This window comes from Fundulus heteroclitus, chromosome 11 (assembly GCF_011125445.2).
Source record: "Fundulus heteroclitus isolate FHET01 chromosome 11, MU-UCD_Fhet_4.1, whole genome shotgun sequence".
Lineage (NCBI taxonomy): Eukaryota > Metazoa > Chordata > Actinopteri > Cyprinodontiformes > Fundulidae > Fundulus > Fundulus heteroclitus.
Window position 1 is genome coordinate 33,998,570 of NC_046371.1, and position 18,494 is coordinate 34,017,063.

General features: G+C 42.0%; 2 protein-coding genes across 2 annotated transcripts; both read right to left on the reverse strand.

Moving 5' to 3' along the window:
* Positions 1–280: 280 nt before the first annotated feature.
* Positions 281–4,116, reverse strand: rnft1 (ring finger protein, transmembrane 1). The gene is made up of 9 exons (XM_012865254.3): positions 3,937–4,116; positions 3,144–3,598; positions 2,971–3,047; positions 2,761–2,861; positions 2,141–2,294; positions 1,898–2,056; positions 1,744–1,809; positions 1,546–1,647; positions 281–1,111 (listed from the first exon to the last, which is right to left on the reverse strand). The coding sequence occupies exons 1-9, from the start codon at positions 3,960–3,962 to the stop codon at positions 977–979; spliced, it is 1,275 nt and encodes a 424-aa protein (XP_012720708.1). The 5' UTR covers positions 3,963–4,116; the 3' UTR covers positions 281–976.
* A 5,641-nt stretch (positions 4,117–9,757) lies between these two features.
* On the reverse strand, positions 9,758–11,828 carry LOC118564603. The gene is made up of 3 exons (XM_036143432.1): positions 11,175–11,828; positions 10,702–11,028; positions 9,758–10,595 (listed from the first exon to the last, which is right to left on the reverse strand). Exons 1-3 carry the CDS (start codon positions 11,382–11,384, stop codon positions 10,527–10,529), a joined length of 606 nt encoding a protein of 201 aa, XP_035999325.1. The 5' UTR covers positions 11,385–11,828; the 3' UTR covers positions 9,758–10,526.
* Positions 11,829–18,494: the final 6,666 nt, after the last annotated feature.

Sequence of the window (18,494 nt, forward strand, 5' to 3'; positions counted from 1 at the left end):
AAATTAGATTATTTCACTGCTGCAGCTCTCTTCCCTTCCATGTGGAGGCAAACCCACTTTAAATATATTACTGACACCTAAAGCACGCATCTTATCCATTAATTGTTACAAAGCCAAAAATTGCAGACAACAGCGTTTTTTAAATTGCGATTAAATTGCAAATGTGATTAATTGTACAGCTCTACCATGAGCACAATGTTCCCACTTTAAAATGTTTACCCTTAGCTGTTCATTAGGGAAATTCATCCCAGTTTGCAACATAATAAGTCAGCTCTCAACAATAATTTAAATGTAAATCTTTATTCAGATAGTTGATGAATAAAATGGAAATTATTTTAATACATAAAATAGATCCCAATCTTTGGTCTTTACAAAACAGTGAAGTCACCCGAATAGAAAAATAATTTATGTGTAAATGAATCTCCGTTGATTTTTTTTTAATGAGACATGAAAAAGAAAAAAAAACCTAAGAATTTAGCATTCTAGAGCAGAGGTACACCCCTTTTTAAGTTTATCAGAAAACTGCACCAACACTAGAGACTGCTGGCTGAAAACCACAAATTTGTTGTGAATTTGTTCGAGTTTGAAATACTTGATGCAATTCTCCTCATATCCCAAAACTATGGCAGCAGAGCAATTTTAGCCCCACCTGGAAGGTTTATATTGCCATAAAAGGTAAAAAAAAAAAAAAAAGTGATTCTACTCAAAAGGAAACAAAGTGGAAAGGAAAAAATACTTTAGGACACATGTCAGATTTCCCTGGAAGAGGAGATGACCTGGTAGAGAAACATGCAAGCTGTGCAACTCATGTCCTCAGTGACTCTGGCTCTCAGGAAGCCTAGCCCTTAGCAGTCTACTGCAAACGTCTATAGCAACAAACGCTGGTGGAGTTTAAGAAGGAAAGAGAAAACTTGGATTCCATACAAAATAATACCGCTGTCCCACATGCACACACTCAGCGTACGGGCCTCATGAATCAGTAGATCTGCAGGTGTGGAGATGTCGCTCCATCCCTCCATTTGTACACCTTGTCTGTGATGACTGTGCGGCAGAGGGGGCAGCTCTTCTCCCGGTTAAACCACAGGGCGATGCACTCGTCACAGAATACGTGCTGCACACAGAGGAGGTAACGCAGGTTAGCACGTTCTGCACAAGTAGCGCTTTGGCAACATTTCTACATGCTTCCTGGCACATAAAGCTGCAACAGGCCTTGAAAAGTGCCTGATTATATGACAGTTTTTTTTCTGCATACATCATTCGAGGGCTTTAAATAGTATCTTTACGTTTTGATTTATTACATGTACCAAACTGATGTTTCTAAGGTAACGGCTTCAGACAGCTATACACGCCTACCTCACAAGTTGGCGTGACATACTTTGACATAATTCTCCGATGTTATTTCATCATAGTTACAAGACCATACGGTTTTGAGAGATCCAAGTCATGAAACGGATTTAAATGATGTTTTCTCAGATGAAACAAATCATGAGCTGACAGAGATCCTGTATGCAGCTAGGAGGCCAGCTAGTGGCATCTTTTCTTTACCTGGCAGATTAGCACCCGAGGCACTCTGTACTCTCCCTGGCAGATGGGACATACGTCTCCAGCCTCGCTGCACTGAGCTCTCGTTGCTGCCGAGCCCGTATGCTGAAACCACATTCAAAATAGAAAAGCATCCGTGAGCTTAGAGGGCCCGACTGTTGCGACTTAAGTAAGGAAAGGAGATGTTTGTTCACCGCTGACCTCGCCCGCTAGAAATAGCCTCACAGTTTTCAGCAAAGTCATCCGCTGGTTGTACAATCCTAAGAGCTAAAAAACATAAAGTTATTAAACGATAACTGTGGACGTTTGCAACACTTTTGAATCAAACATCCAGGCTACGTTTGCAGGCTCTCACCTTCAGCATGAGGTAGCATAAAGCCAACAGGACCCCGAGGGTGAGCCCGGGGGCCCCATCGGACTCCTGGTAGGTAACCAGGTAACGGAACCACAGTGGAACAGGTGCTATAGCTTGGTGGACTTGACCCAGCTCCTCTGTCACCATCAGCCACCGACCCTGTACACATAAACAAGCCTTAGACACGGCCGGTTCCCATTAACGAGTGAGGCGTCCGTTCTCCAAGAACTCTGCCAGCCATACCTGGGTTCTGTAGGTCACCAGCGAGGAGGGCACCAGCAGGATAAGGCACTTTATTCCCATAAAAAGGAACTTTATTATGAAGTTTGTGATGCCGACTGCCCAAAGAATCTCCCAGAAACCCAGAGACTCAATGGTCGGGCTGAAGAAGATGAGTCTAGAGGGAAGTGGATGTTCAAGTTACGCAGTATAATGATGTAGGCCCAACCCTTACTGGGACTCTCTGCATACTTCTACAAAAACCTTCAGCGTTTCAGGCGAGCAACACTCACAAAGCCTTGCAAAAGCACTTTTTCCACTAGTATACTTTTCCTTGTTCTTCGCTGTTACCACGTTTATCACATAAACATAAAATGTGTTGTTGCTGTGACCTGAAAGAGTCCAAGGAATCTGAATACTTTAACAGGCCACAGAACTCAAAAGTTGCTTTTACAGATACAACTTCAGCATAAAAATACAGATAACCACCTCCTCTTAGTTGTGTTATTGTGTTGATCGCTTTTAAGCATTAAAAGGGACGATTTCCCGGCATGGACTATGTGCGATCCTACGTTTGCCGGAACGGTAAAGTCTTTCACACAGAATGTACTCGAAAAGCAGTATTTAAAAAGAAAACGCCTTACGAGTGGTAAAGTGTCTCTGAGAGAAATGTGTAGTACAGCAGGAGGGCGGAGGAGACGAGGAAGACTAGCAGCCATATGCACTGCAGCTTCGAGTGACGATCCTAAGGGCGCACACATGGGGGGGGGAGAAAACGTGGGTATTAACGGATTCTGAACGTAAGTGCTGATAAAGGCACCGCACTAGAGCTCAAAAACCACGCTGGAGCTCACCTGCAGAAAGACTTGAGTTTGGATGTTTTTATTCACATATAGAAAAGTTGTCAGGAGGCCCACACCAACCGCTAAACCTGGGGGAGGGGGGCAAAGAAAAGATGAGAAAGCTCACAGGTTGACCTTTGCTCGCCACCCAGCGTCACAGTGACGTCAGTAAAAGGCATCCTCACCCAGAGCATGCTGGATGACCAGCTTAGCGCACAGGATAACCAGGAAGGGAAGACTCTTCTGGACCCATCGGAACAAGCAGCGAAGCTCGGTCAGGGAGGCGCCGGCCTCCCCGGCATCCGCGTCAGACGGCGGCGGCTCGGCCTCTGAAGTGGAGTGGAGCTGTGCCCGGCCGTGGGAGTGGGAGTGAGAGTGGGTGTGCGAGTGAGAGTTGACCCTCGACCTCTTGGACGACGCGCCTCCATTGGGGTCTCCAGAGGCCCCACTCATGGATACCCTCACCTCCCCGCTGTCAGTGCTGGAAGCAGCGGCGGCGGCAGTGACCGGAGCCCCGACCAGCAGCTCTGCTTGCAGATCCAAGGACAGACCATTCCCTGCAGGAACAGCCCGGTCACCTGGGTTAGGCTGCATCACAGCAGGAGACTCCCTCAGTTTCACGGCTCTTCGAGACTCACTCCTGGAAGGGAAAACACCGCCTGTCAGACAGGGCTGGACCTCATGATGGTTGTTAGGGCAGGTCTACACAGAACACTATTTAATATTAGGGCCACTCAACCGTGTTTTATAAGACTAAAGAGGACTAAACCCGACCCAACTCAACGCATGTTTTCATTGTTAGAGTCTATTAACGCTAGCAGCTAATTCAAAAAGATGCTTTCCACCGAGCAGCCCATTAGAAACTCGCTGACAGAGACAGATCACCCAGGAAACGCTTTCCTGAGCCCAGCTAGCTGTTAGCAGCTAACAGCTGTTTCCCGTCAGTCGGCGGCGGCGGCTCATAAAGCTCCGGCTCACCTGTCATTCTGAAGCCGGAGTTTCATGGCGACCTCCTGGCCGCCATCTAGAGCCGAACCCGAGTGTTCAAACGAAAAGAACGCAAACCTCAACGAAAAAAAAAGGGGCAAAACTGAGCTGCTAGCTTTTAGGCTAAGTGGTTCATGCGAGACATTTTGACGACCTTTGACGTCGAAAACGTCACAGACTTCTTTTTTTTCGCCTCTTGGTGGAGGTAAAATGTAGCAACACCTCCACCTGCAGGACTTGTCTCGTAACTACATCACGCGCAACTTTGTAACAGCCGCAGCCGCGGCAGCGTATGAATGCAGGAAATTGTTCTTCTTTTCTTTATATTTCCACCGTTCCCAAATATTAAGGAAACGTACACGTGCCTTAGCTGGGATGTTGCTGCACTACAATGCATGCTGCATATTGTATTATCGTAGGTTATGGAATATGCCATGTGCTATTATTGTGCGTTATGTAAATAGGCTGGAGTTTATTTTTATCCTGTCAAATATTTCCTTCCATTTGTCCAATGCTTACTCTGGTATTTACCCTTATCTTCTACTCTTGGTGTTTCTTTAGAGCTAACTTTAAGACTAGACAGGGTTGCACATAGACATTATATAATATGGGATATTAGACATTAAATTATGGGGGGTTGCTCTTTTGCGGGACACTAGAGGAATTCTTATTCTTATTATTATTGGCGGATTGCAAACAACTTAAAGATACATACCGCCACCCACTGGACAAGAATGTGTAGCTCTATGTGTTCCACCTGTTTAATTTTTAATTTAGTATTATGTAAAAATAACAACAATGCTTTATTAATAACCCTAATTTCCCCCCTGTGCCTACTATTCATTTAAAACGCCCTTCTCTCCCTGTCTCCCTAATTACTTCCCTCATTCTCTCTCTTTCAGCTGCATATTTATAGCAGTTCATCAAAACATGATCCATATTTTCATTTTCTCCACAACACTGAGATGTTTCATTATCCCTTTACCCAGTATAAATAAAAACTCATTGAAGTAGGCATTACCAACTCACAGGTGATGGTGGCTTTGGTATCCCAATTTATTATGAACTGTAGCACTCTTTAAAACATCAGTAAATCTGAAGATAAAGTATACAACATATTACTCAGATGTACCAACATCAGTGGGACATTTAAAAAAATATATCATTACTTATCATTAAAACTTTTTGCATTCCAATGAAATGTGATCTCTGCATTTACCCCATTCCTTATGGAGCAGTGGGCTGCCACTGTGCAGCACCCGGTGAGCCTCAGCCTTCTCTGCATTTGTACAGACTCCATTTTACCATTCCAAATTAAATGATAAAACTGCCAGAACATTCCTTCAGTGGGGATACATTTAGTTGAAATTCTCAACTAACAATTAGATAGGTTCTTAGAGTTTTGTTTTTACTCACAAAGCCACTTTGATGACCCAACCAACTTGGTGTAGACCTTAGATTTGCTGTTAATGACTTGACCAACATTGCTTCTAAACACTTAGAAAACCAGAAATGCCTCCTGGGCCATAGTCCTTGAGGAAAAAAAATGTTTTAGGAGGAAAAACTCAAAGTTACAGTAATGGACTGTTAATCAAAGCAAATCCCACAACGGTCACTGAAATGACTTGAAACTGACAAAAGTGATAATAAATAAATCCAGTTGTTTCAGGTTTGAAGGCTGCCTTCTCCAGACAGTATGTTTCAGCTCCTTCTATTAGAAGTTCAATAGGATTTAGATCCTATTGAACTTCTAATAGAAGGAGGATCCTATTTAGATCCTATTTAGCTCATGGGAGGCCACTTCAGAATAGTCGTATATACATTTTGGGTGGCTGTGTATTGTGGGTCATTATGCTGTTGGAAGACCCGTGACCTACAAATGAGACCAAGCGTTCTGACAATAGGCAACACATTTCTGTCCAGAATGCCTTGATAATCTTGCAGTTACATTGAACCTTGCACCGATTTGAGTCACACAGTGCCAGATGCAGCAAAGCAACCCCAGAACATCACCAAGCCTCCTCCATGTTTCACAATAGGGACAGTGTTCTTTTCTTGGTGTGCTTTATTTTTGTGTTCCCAAAAAGCTCCAAAGTTTTGTGGCTTTATGATATGCATTGTGGAAAATTTCAGGCTTGCATTTTATGATTTGCTTTCAACAGTGGTGTCTCCCATGAAGTCCACTTTGGCTCAACAAGTGACAGATGGTACGATTTGACACTAGTGTACTTTGACCTTGGAGGATAGGCCACCTTTAATTTATTTAGAGTTTGTTCTGGGCTCTTTGGTTAACATTTGTATGATCTTTCTCTTCAATCTTTCCTCCATTTTCCTCCTGCAGCCACATCCAGGCAGGTTGGCTACAGTCCTGTGGACCTTAAACTTCTGAATAATATGTGAAACTGTAGTCACAGGAACATGAAGCTGCTTGGAGAGGGACTTATACTTTAACGTTAACATGCTTGTATATAAATTTCCTTCTAATCTTCAGAGACAACTCTTTCCTTCATTTCCCGTTATCCATGTTCAGTGCGGTCCACACCACGTCACCTAACAGCACAGTGACGATTTGTAACCCTTTAAATACATTGACTGGTTACAAACTTGAAGACGTGTGTAATGTTAACTAGAGGACACAACTCAGTTTAACATGTCCCTATATGGTCAACTTATTTTTAATCCATTCTAGGGGTACCATCATTTCTGTTCAGGCCAGTTTAATATTTATTTATTAAATTATTCTTTTGAACCACAATTCAAAAGCAATGTCTGATTTTCATTGGTTAATTATCAGCAAATCTCTATTCATTATTACTTCTGTCAGTTTCAAGTTATTTCAATGACCATTGTGAGATTTTCTTTGAATAACAGAGGGGTGCCAACAATTTTGTCCATGACTGTATTTTCTTACTAGAACCCTTGTTTGTAAGGCTCTCTTAAAAAAGAAGTATATATTTTTTTTATAGCAATGGTTGAACCATAGGGACTCTTATTACATGTCCTGACTTTGGAACTTCTGTCCTGGCCCCATGGTCTGCTGTCTTTAATCACTTTGAGCCTGTGACACTCTTTTTTAGAGGATGTGGTGAGGCATCTTAAGCAGTCAGGCTATCCAAGGGGTGTTGTTCTTCCATTACTTTTTTTAAAGAGATATTTTCAAGTATAGCAAAATGTGTTCTTACATTTATAAAATGTGGCCCTTCTTCTGTTGTGGTCCCTGCTGAGCTTAAAGACACAGTAGTTCAACCTCTTTTTACAAAGCCCGGTGTTCATCTCTCTGTGTTGCCTGCTAATAGGCTGATTTCTAAGCTTGCCATTTGTTTTAAACATTTTAGAGAAGATTGTATGTTGTCGACTAAAATCAATAATGGGTGAAAATGAACTGTATCAAAATGAACGTGCTGCCCAGGTTTCTTTACCTGTTTCAATGTATCCCAATTTATCTCCCCAAGTCAATTTTTAGGTCTATTGATAAGGCACTAATTTCATTCATATGGAACGGGAAGAAGCCTAGAATACGGTTAGTACTGTTACTGTGGCCTAAAAACCAATTTGGTTTAGCCCTTCCAAATCTATGTCACTACTACTGGGCCTCAAATTTTCAAGAAATCATGTACTGGCTCCACACGATGCATACTGGTGCCACTTTGAAGCTGTATCTTGCATCTCCACTTCTCTCAGAGCCCTGGTCACTTCCAGCCATCCCCTCCCTTTCTCACAATACACTAACAATCCTATAGTCATAAACACTCTCAAAATATGGTCTCAGCTTAGACGGAGCTTTGGGTTTAAAAACCTTTTCCATCAGGGTCCCATACACAATAATCACCTTTTCCTCCCAGCCAAGGTAAACTCTGAATTTACTCTCTGGCAGAGACGTGGCATTCATAATTTTCAGGACTTGTACATAATTGTACCTTTGGAAGCTTTGAACATGCATCACATAAATTTGGCCTCCCTCGGTCTAGCTTATTTAGATATTTCCAAGTCCGCCACTTCCTTCAACATCATGATCCCAGCTTTCCATACATATCATCACCCTCTGGTCTAGATAATCTGTTAAAATCTCTGTTTAATTCTAGAAGACTGGTCTCCAGAATCTATGATTGCATATCCTCTTTTAAAAACACAACACTGGCAAAGATCAGAGCAGACCGGGTGGATGAGCTGGGGGAGGACTTGGAAAAGGACACTTGGGAGAACGCTTTACTGAGAGTAAACAACAGCACTGTCTGTGCCAAGCTAAACTTTATACAATTTAAGGTCCTACATCGCATTCACTATTCTAAAGCAAGACTGGCTAAAATATATCCTAACACAGATGCAAGCTGTGACATGTGCAGAAACACTCCTGCTGATTTAACACATATGTTCTGGTCATGCCCAGCCCTGGCAACCTACTGGTCCACCATCTTTAAAACATTGTCAGAAGCATTGAATACTAATCTTCAACCCAACGTAGCTATGGCCATATTTGGTGCCACAGATAAAAGAGATATAACATTAAAGGAAAGCCATAGAAACATAATTGCTTTCACAACGCTGCTTGCACATAGAAGAATTTTATTGCATTAGAAATCCAAAAATCCACCCAAGGTGTCTTTGTGGTTTAGTGACCTGACACACTTCATACAATTAGAGAAAATAAAATATCTTCTAAGGGGGTCCAAGGACAAATTTTTCTCTGTCTGGGGTCTGATATTGACACATTTAGGTAAACTTAAAACTGTGCCCACTTAATGATCCTCTGGCAGCCATCCTGCGTTTGTATCTGTGATTTTGATTGAACCCATGTGTACCACGTCTTGTGAGTGGCACAGCCTCAGTGCTGGCGAGCCGAGATATATGCTCTTTATGTTATGTACGCTCATCCGTGTGTGTGTATGTATTTGGAGGTATATATGTATGTAGAACTTTTTATTTTATTTTCCTTTTTTCTAACTGTTCTTGTTTATTTTTGTATTACCTTCAATTATCTACTCCTGCTGGATTGGGGTCCAACATATTCCTGGGATGGGGGGTTAAAATATAAATATGAGTATCATGTCTCTTGTACAGTTTTTATTGATTGCTTTGACGCAGCAGTCAACTCAAAACCCACATTTTTCAAAACAGTTACAGTATTTCTGAGTTGCTAAAACACTAAAATCCATTCGCAAAACCAAAGTTGCAAGTGTACAAACCACTTTATTGATTGAAGCACACAGTTTGTAAAACTTTAAACACTTCTCATGTGGTTAGACACAGCTAGCAAATGGGAATCGCTCTTTGTGCAAAACTGTAAACACATTGTCATTCAAAAAGCACATGTAGCATTTTGGTGCACTTCAACTCAGAATGGCACAACACAGCCCCAAAAGTGAAATACAAGTATCACACTGTTGTCATCGGTAACACACAAGCACTCAAAATTTAACACACCTGTTTCAAATCAGTAATGTGTTGCACCCAATCAGTAATGGGGATCTAAAGCCATGTCAAATCCAAATGGCATGTATGATTTTCACAATGGAGGGCAGGAGAGAAGGTGGAAGTAGAAGTGGATGCGGACGTGGAAGAGAAGGAAGAGGAAGAGGAGGAGGAGGAAGAGACAGAGGAGGAGGAGGAGGAAGAAGAGATGGAGGAGGAGGAGGAGGAGGAAGAACAAGAGCCATAATTTCCAATAAAATTAGAGCAACAATCATACACCATGTTCTGGTTCATGGAATGAGTATGAGGGAAGCAGGACTACGTGTTCAACCAAATATAAGCAGGTTCTCTGTGGCCTACATTGTCAGGACATTCAGAGAACACAACCGGTAAGTGTACTATCATTTATGGTCCCTCAAACTTACAGTACAGTATGTACAGTTGTGGAATGTCTCAGTAAATTACTGTAACATCTCTAAAAATTGGCCCTTTTCTTGCAGTATTACAGTAAAACTAATACAGTTTTTCTCAAATGCTAAAACACATTTCACAAACGTTTCGTCCATGTTCTCCAATGTCTAAACACAACACCCTTTTCTAAAGCTACATAAACACAACCACACCTTCTCCCTTCAAAACTAAAACTTTCACACCCAAAGAGCAGCTCGAAGCTTTCAAAAATGTAAACACTATACACATCATTACACACTACAGCAAAACAATTGAAAACACAATGGTCAATTTGTGAGAAGGTTCTTTGTTTCTTTACTGCCAATGCATATTTTTAGAAACTTTACAATTCTGGATCTTCTTAGAGTTCTGCAGAGGATTGGGCATTTAGATTTGTGAGTTTCATATGAAGGGTATAAATCTATAGTAAATTCTGTACACTACTGTAACACAACTCACTGCAAAAGCAGAATCTATTGCACACAACAGTACTCTTGAAAACATGATCAGGGTGTGAAATTTTTTTTTATTCATTTTACAGTATTTACACCACAATCACTGTGCGGCATCATGTCGCTGAGCTGCATCAGGCCACATCACCTCATCCACATCACAGGCTATATTGTCTCTTGCCAGGCACCGTGGGAAAAACGCCCTGGAATGGCGGATCCATCCTTGGAAGTTCTCCACTGGGATGTCAACACACGCCAGCTCCATTGCCCTTAGGAGGTTTTCTCTAGTGTATGGTTGTCTGTCATAAACCTTCCATCTCCACGATGAGAAGAACTCCTCTATAGGGTTCAGAAAAGGGGAGTAGGGTGGCAGACAGACGTTTAAAAAGTGGTTACTGTTGGTGGTGAACCACTCACTGATTTGGTTTGTTGTGTGGAAGCGTACATTGTCCCAAATGATCACATAAATGGGATGTTCGGGCCCAGGATGGTGTTGTTGGCGGTCCAGGAGGATATCTTTTAGCTCCTCTAGGAAGATTAGGAGACGTTGGGTGTTGTAAGACCCAAGGACAGCCTGCCGGTGGACAAGCCCCTCCAAACCCATAGCCGCACAAAGAGTAATATTACCCCCCCGTTGGCCAGGAACCTCAGTGATGGCTCTTTGGCCAATGATGTTACGGCCTCTTTGCCTTCGTTTGTGCAGGTTGAAGCCAGCCTCATCCAGGAAGAGGTACTCATGAGGTCTGGCCATCGCGTCCAACTGTAATATCCTCTGTGAAAATGTGAAAGTGCACAGCTGTTCAGAACAACAGTCAATCAGGTAGCATATTACTGTACTGTATTCTCCAGAAGTAATGTAGGCCACTGAGCAACACAGTATGTTTACTAACTGTACTGTGAACATGGATGTATACTTACTTGCACATACTCGTAACGTAGGTCTTTGTGTCGTGCAGAGTTTCGCTCAAAGGGAACCCTATAGACTTGTTTCATCCGCATCTTTTGGCGCCGGAGAACTCGGTCTATTGTGGCCAAGCTGACATCATCAATGCCCTCAAACTTCACATTATCGTCAATGACTTTGTCTCTGATCTCCCGGAGTCTGATGAGGTTGTTCTCACGAACCATATCCACAATGAGGGTTTCTTGTGCCGCTGTAAATATGGCAACCCGCCCACCTCTATGTGGCGTTCTTTCAACTCTAAAGAAAGAAACGTGTCGTCAATTGACATGTTTTACAATACAGTAACAACTGATTTGAAACTACTGTAATAGACTACTTTCACAGGCTTGTAAAATTGTATTGTGACAAAGAAAGCAATAGAGTACAATACCTGTTGTGTTGTCTGAATGCCCTGATAATGGTGGCCACGGTGAACCTACTCAGGTTTGGACGGACTCTTAGTCCTGCTTCAGCCATTGTCATGCCATGGACAATGACATGGTCAATGACTGTTGCTCGCATCTCGTCCGTAATGATGGTACGAGGTTGTCTTGCTCTCCCTCCTGGACCTTCTCTCCCTTGTTGGCCTGCTCCTCTTCCTCCCTGGCCTGCTCTTCTTCCACCCTGGCCTGCTCCTCTTCCACCATGGCCTGCTCCTCTTCCACCCTGGCCTGCTCCTCTTCCACCCTGGCCAGCTCCTCTTCCTCCTTGGCCAGCTCCTCTTCCTCCTTGGCCAGCTCCTCTTCCTCCTTGGCCAGCTCTTCTCCCTCCTCGGACGCAATTACCTCTTCCCCTGACTCTGCTTCATCCATTGTGTTTGTTTGGAATCTTCAGCAAACTGTGCACTCTGAACTTGCTTTTATACATGTGGTCACAGCATTAGCAACAGGTGTTTTCAATTTTGAGTCGTTGTGTGTAATGAATGAAGCCAGGTGTGTTCATTTTGTTCAAATATTGCTGACTGTGGCAAGCATTTTGCATCACAAGAGCTTTCATTTGAGAATATGAGCAGAGTTCTTCTGCAACTTGTGTTTTAGCAAGGAAAAATGTGTTAAGATTTATGTGAATGGAGGATTGTGTTTTGTGAATTGTGTCTTCATGTGAAATGTGTTTATGATATTGGAAAATGATGGCTAGATTTAGTAAATTTGTTTAGACAACTGGTCATTTGGTTTAGAGGATTGGCTTTTGTGTTTTAGCATTTGAGAAAAACTGTAATAGTATTAGCTACATAAAAATATATATTTTATGTATTTTACATATTTGGTTACATTGCATTAGGTCTGTCTGTACAATTGTTACAAGATGTTTTATTTGCTAGAATTTAAAGACTGCCACATGCCGGTGGAAGGAGAGGTATATTCTCACAACAGCAGGAGACCATTATTGTCAATATGGTCCTTCAAAATAATCTCATTCGTCTGCGAGAAATACAACAGCGAGTTGAGGAAGACAACGAGAACTTTGAAGGAATCAACAGTGTGAGTCTCTCCTCAATTGACCGTGTCCTGAAACGCAACCAGATAAGTCTCAAACAAGCCTACAGAGTACCATTTGAGAGAAATTCTGAGAGGGTAAAAGAGCTACGATATCAATATGTACAAGTAAGTAATACGTAATGTCCAGAGATTATACAGCACTATTGAGTTACTGTACATCTTTACTATGTTGAATGTAATGCAGCACATGTATACAGAGTTATGAAGCCTGGAATGCTATTTAATTTACGTTATATCAAAAATTAACTTTTTTTCATTTCTATAGAGAATGTTTCAACTGGATTCCATGGAGAGGCCTCATGAGTGCATCGTGACCATATGTGCTGCCATCAGCAGCTACGGGGTTATTTACCGCCATGTGACTTTAGGACCTTACAACACTGCCCATCTTATAACGTTTCTGTATGCTCTACAGGAAGCATTACTGAGACGTGAAGAGAGAGGTGATGAGCAGGCAGAGCATCCCATGTACGTGGTAATCTGGGACAATGTGAACTTTCACCGTGGTCCTAGAATACGTGAGTGGTTTGAAAATAACCCACGTTTTATAAACCTGTGCCTCCCACCATACTCGCCCTTCCTTAATCCCATTGAAGATTTTTTTTCTGTATGGAGGTGGAAGGTCTATGACAGAAATCCTTATGCACAGGAAAATCTCCTTCAGTCAATGGATGCAGCATGTGACAACATTGGAGTGGAATCGATTCATGGTTGGATTCATCATGCGAAAGGTTCTTTCCCCGTTGTTTAGCAAGGGACAGGATTACCTGTGAGGTTGAAGAGGTCCTGTGGCCTGACCATGCCCAGAGGCATGATGCTGAGGCAGAATGATTCCAAGACATTGCTATCGATCTGCTGCATATTTTGTTTGTGACTATATTTGTGTGCAGGATTGTGCAAGTACTTCATAATAAATCAAATTTTTCCCCTGCTCTGCTTTGATTGCAGTGTTTTGCATTTATCTCTGTAGTGTGTAATGACTGCTGTGTAGTGTTTATGCATTAGCTGGATGTGTGTGATATCTGAAAACAGTGTTTGGTTTTGGGTAAAGATAACATAGTTCTGAAGCAATTGTTCGATATAGCAAGACAAGTCAAAGGTTTTGACAGTGTAGCTTAAGTTTGGTGATTTGTGTTTAAGGTTTTGGGAAAGCGAGAGAAATTTTCAAAAAATGTGTTTTAGCAACTCAGAAATACTGTAATGCAGAGGCCTAAACAGTGGCAACAATGGTCAAAATTACCCATGAAAGGCTACAACTCTGCCAAAACATTTAAAATATGAACCAAACGCAAACTTTGCCCTCAAAACACACAACCTACACACAAATGTTTGAGCCCTTCCAATCATTCGTTACACAAGGGGCAACAAAATACAAAATACCGCACTCAGTGTGAATCAGTGCAGCATTGCTGGTTCATTGCAGCCAATGACTTTACGCAGCTTACATGTCAGTGTCATTTGTCAAATTTGCCTTCTTGCAAAAAATGGATCCAGAATCAAATATGCTGTGATCTAAATTTGATTGATTATTCATTCATTTTTTTCAGATTGTGGCGACAAATGAAATATTCCAACAGAAGATACTAGAGCTGTCTGTCTCTTCTAGTCTCGTCTCTCTTGACAAATAGGCCACATGGCTTCTTCTACATCACACTCAATATTTTCCCCTGTGATGCATCTAGGGAAAAATCTTCTTGCATGCCTGATCCATCCTTGACATGCCTCTGCATCTATATCATTGGCAGCAGCAGTCACTGCATTGAGCAAGGGCATCTGCTCATAGGGGCTGTGATCATATACCGTCCATCTCCATGCACTGAATAATTCCTCTTTAGGAATAGATAGTGATGTATATACTGTATAGCAGCAACACCTGCTCTCCCATAGAAAAACTCTTACAATGGAAGCAACCGTGTTTCTATTGAGAACAGGTTGGACTCTTTGTCCCGCACCTCTACAGTTTTTATTGGTTGCTTTGACCTGTTTGAAGAAACTGGCAACCTCTCAGTTTTCATCATCACCATCTCTGCAGAGCAAAAGACACCTCTTGCAAATGAGTTAACCCATTTTCATTGGTTTGACTCATTTTCCCCACCCTTTTGCAAAACAGTTAACGCAGATGTCATTCATGCAGTCCAAACTCCATTGCTTTAGCTGTGGTAGCAAAACAGAAACCATTTGTTCCAAGCTCTTAGAAACTTCTTGATCAGAATCAAATTACTGAAGCACCTGATTGACACCTCTTTACACAATTTTTCAATTTGCAGTCAGTTTGCAGGCTTTACGTAAAAGGTGCCATGTTGTGTGTTGTTCTTTGCAAGCATGGATGGTCAACGTAAGGCAGATGAGAGTCAGAGTAAGAGGTAGATGGGTCAGGGGAAGAAGATTATGAGGAAGAGGAGTCCGTGTACGAGATGGAGGTGTAGCTAGAAGGGCTCAAGTTACAGATGAAATTTGGGCAACTATGATTGATCATGTGGTAAATCATGGCCTTCTAGCTACCACTAGGTAGTGGTCGGTGGAGAGCTCCGCCCCTCTCTTCACCCGAGTGTTCAAGACATGCAGCCGCAGATCAGATGAAATGACAACAAAGTCGATCACTGAACTACGACCTAGGGTGTCCTGGTGCCAAGAGCACATATGGACACCCTTATGCTTGAACATGGTGTTTGTGATGGACAATCCATGACGAGCACAGAAGTCCAACAACAAAACACCACTCGAGTTCAGATCAGGTGGGCCATTCCTCCCAACCACGCCCATCCAGGTCCCACTGTCATTGCCCACGTGAGCGTTGAAGTCCCCCAGCAGAACGAGGGAGTCCCCAGGAGGGGCACTCTCCAGTACCCCTTCCAAGGACTCCAAAAAGGGTGGGTAATCTAAACTGCTGTTTGGCGCATAAGCGCAAACAACCGTCAGAACCCGTCCCCCCACACGAATGCGAAGGGTGGCCACACTCTCGTTCACCGGGAAAACCCCAACGTGCAGGCACCGAGATGAGGGGCAACAAGTATGCCCACCCCAGATCGGTGCCTCTCACCAGGGGCAACTCCAGAGTGGAAGAATGTCCAGCCCCTCTCAAGGAGGCTGGTTCCAGAGCCAGATCGGTGCGTCGAGGTGAGTCCGACTATCTCTGGTCGGAACCTCTCAACCTCGTGCACAAGCTCAGGCTCCTTCCCCACCAGAGAGGTGACATTCCACGTCCCAAGAGCCAGCTTCTGCAGCCAAGGATCGGAACGCCAAGGTCCCCGCCCCTCTACTGCTACCCTCTACTGCTACCCGACCCCTTTGGCCCCTCCGACAGGTGGTGAGCCCATCGGAAGGGGGACCCATGTCGCCTCTTCGGGCTGAGCCCGGCCGGGCTCCATGGGCAAAAAAGCCCGGCCACCAAACGCTCGCCAACGCCGGTGACCCGCGTCCGGGCGAGGGAACACGACGTCCAATAATTGTATTCATCATAAGGGGCTTTTTAAAGTAAATGTTTAACTGAGTAAAAGTATTGTTGAAATTGCACATACTTTTTTTTAAAACGCTGAGGTTATTCCAAATATATTGTGTAAAAGTGAAATTCATTTAATATAAAAATCAACAAGTCCACTTTTATTAGTTCTATTTAATCTTGCAATGAGTTTACTCGTGTGGCCCTCTTGAGATCAGATTTAGGTGTATGAGGCCCCTAATCCAAAATCAGTTTGACACCCCTGACCTAGAATAAACACGGAGACTCTCACAGACGCGATACTTGGCAGGAGAGGTGAGTTTCCAATATTACCTGTCAGTCAAGACAGGTGTTCTTCTTCTCTAAACTATTATTGGCATTTTACAATCGGTGTGTATTACTGCCATCTGCCGGACTGAGGTGGGCTCCACTGAATACAAAATAGATTATGCTTAATAATAATAATAATAATAATAATAATAATAATAATAATAATAATAATAATAATAATAATAATAATAATTAACTGCTTCAGCAAATTTTGGTTATTTTAAATATTTAACGTTTGATTTAACTATATTATGTGACTCAGGCTTGCTAAATATATTAATTATAGTTATTCTTAATGCCCTTCTCATTTCCTCTCTTTCTCATGCTTATTTTTAGCATTCTACTAAACCATGTTCAACACTTTCTATTTCCTCACAATTTTCACAGGCCCCTAATGGGTGTTTCTCTATAATTTCTACCATTTAGACTCTTGTGCCCAATCCTAAATCTTGTAATCCATGCTTCCTCTTGTCTTTTCGTTACACCGCATCATCTTGCAATTACCTCCTTTTGTAGTTCATATAAATGCCTTCTGCATCCCCCTCTCTATTCCATCTTTTCTGCCATATTTTATTGATGTCATTTTCTAATAATTACTTTAATTTCTGTGTTACTTAATGGGGCTCTAAATTCAATTTCACATGCCTAGATTGCTTGTTCGGCCAATCTATCCACCCTTTCTTTCATTACCCTCACATTACCCGCACATTCCTGCTATGTGCTGGAACCCAATTGAATTATATGTCTATTTTTTGTTGATTTATACTGTATACAAAGAAATGTGAGTGTTTCCTATAGCATTTTTTGTTTTGTTCGGTTTTTAGCTAGACTCAGCCATGCCTAATGGACCCCTAAATGCCATCTTTTTGTGTTTGCTGCAAACCTAAAAGTATTTATGACAAAATAAGTAAGGTACTTCTTTTAGAAACATTAAAGACTTCTCTTGCAATGGATTTAGGGAAAAAAAATAACTGGACCTAGTTTTTTTTCTTACATTTAACAATATGAAATATAACACAGTATCAAAGATAACGAACAGTGCAACAAAGCGAAAGAGCAAGAAAAACACAGCAATCTGAGGCAATTAAAAGAAAATGAAGCAAATACTTAGAACAAAAGAAATTAGGCTATATTCACGGTTTTTGTGGCGTACATGGAGATTTAAAACGTCCCAGTGAGGAATTCTACGGAACTGTGGAAGTGCATTGCATTCACCAAAGGAAAAAGAAATAGACACATTATAACTATGACATCAGGATTTCGTAATTATGAGAAGTCATAGTTATAGTAAGATGTCATAATTACAGCATAGGATCTTGTAATGAGAAAAGATGTAATAATTACGAGATAATATGTCTCATGGGAGTGGTGACATGTGGAGCCAGACCTTTGCGCCTTGGAGAGGCGAAAAAGTTTGATGGTTTAAAACACAGTCTGTCATTCCCTGAGCAAGATTCTTGACCACAAATTGTTCCTGTGTGCCACTCAATGTGGCAGCATACTGCGTCCTTAGGGACGGGTTAAACAGAGACAAATCTCTCCTCTGTGGGACTATAAAAGGAAAAATTTGCATTTATTAATTTTTCATAATTACAAGATCTGGATCTCATATTTATGAGGAAAGATGTTATAATTACGAGATCAGGATCTCATAATTTAAAAAAAAGATCTTGATACTATGAGAAAGATTGTTGCAATTGTGAGATCAAGATGTCATAGTTCTAAGAAAAGATCTCATAACCATGAAAAAAGTTAAGGACAGTCATCGCTGACCAAGGCCTACACTACAGGAAAAGCGGACAATGACTGCGCGTTTGGATTTGCTATGCTTTTATTGCCTTGTAGGTATGGAACACACTGAGTTTACTTTAAGGTATAGTGACCAATCCTTTTACCTAAATACCAGTCATTGTGATATGCACGCTCCTCCCTAGTTTCCTCTGCACATGCACACTTCTAGTGTTTATGTATGAAGTGAGCTTCAGTTCCAGCCGTTTATTGTAGCCGTTTATTGCTCTCACCGTATA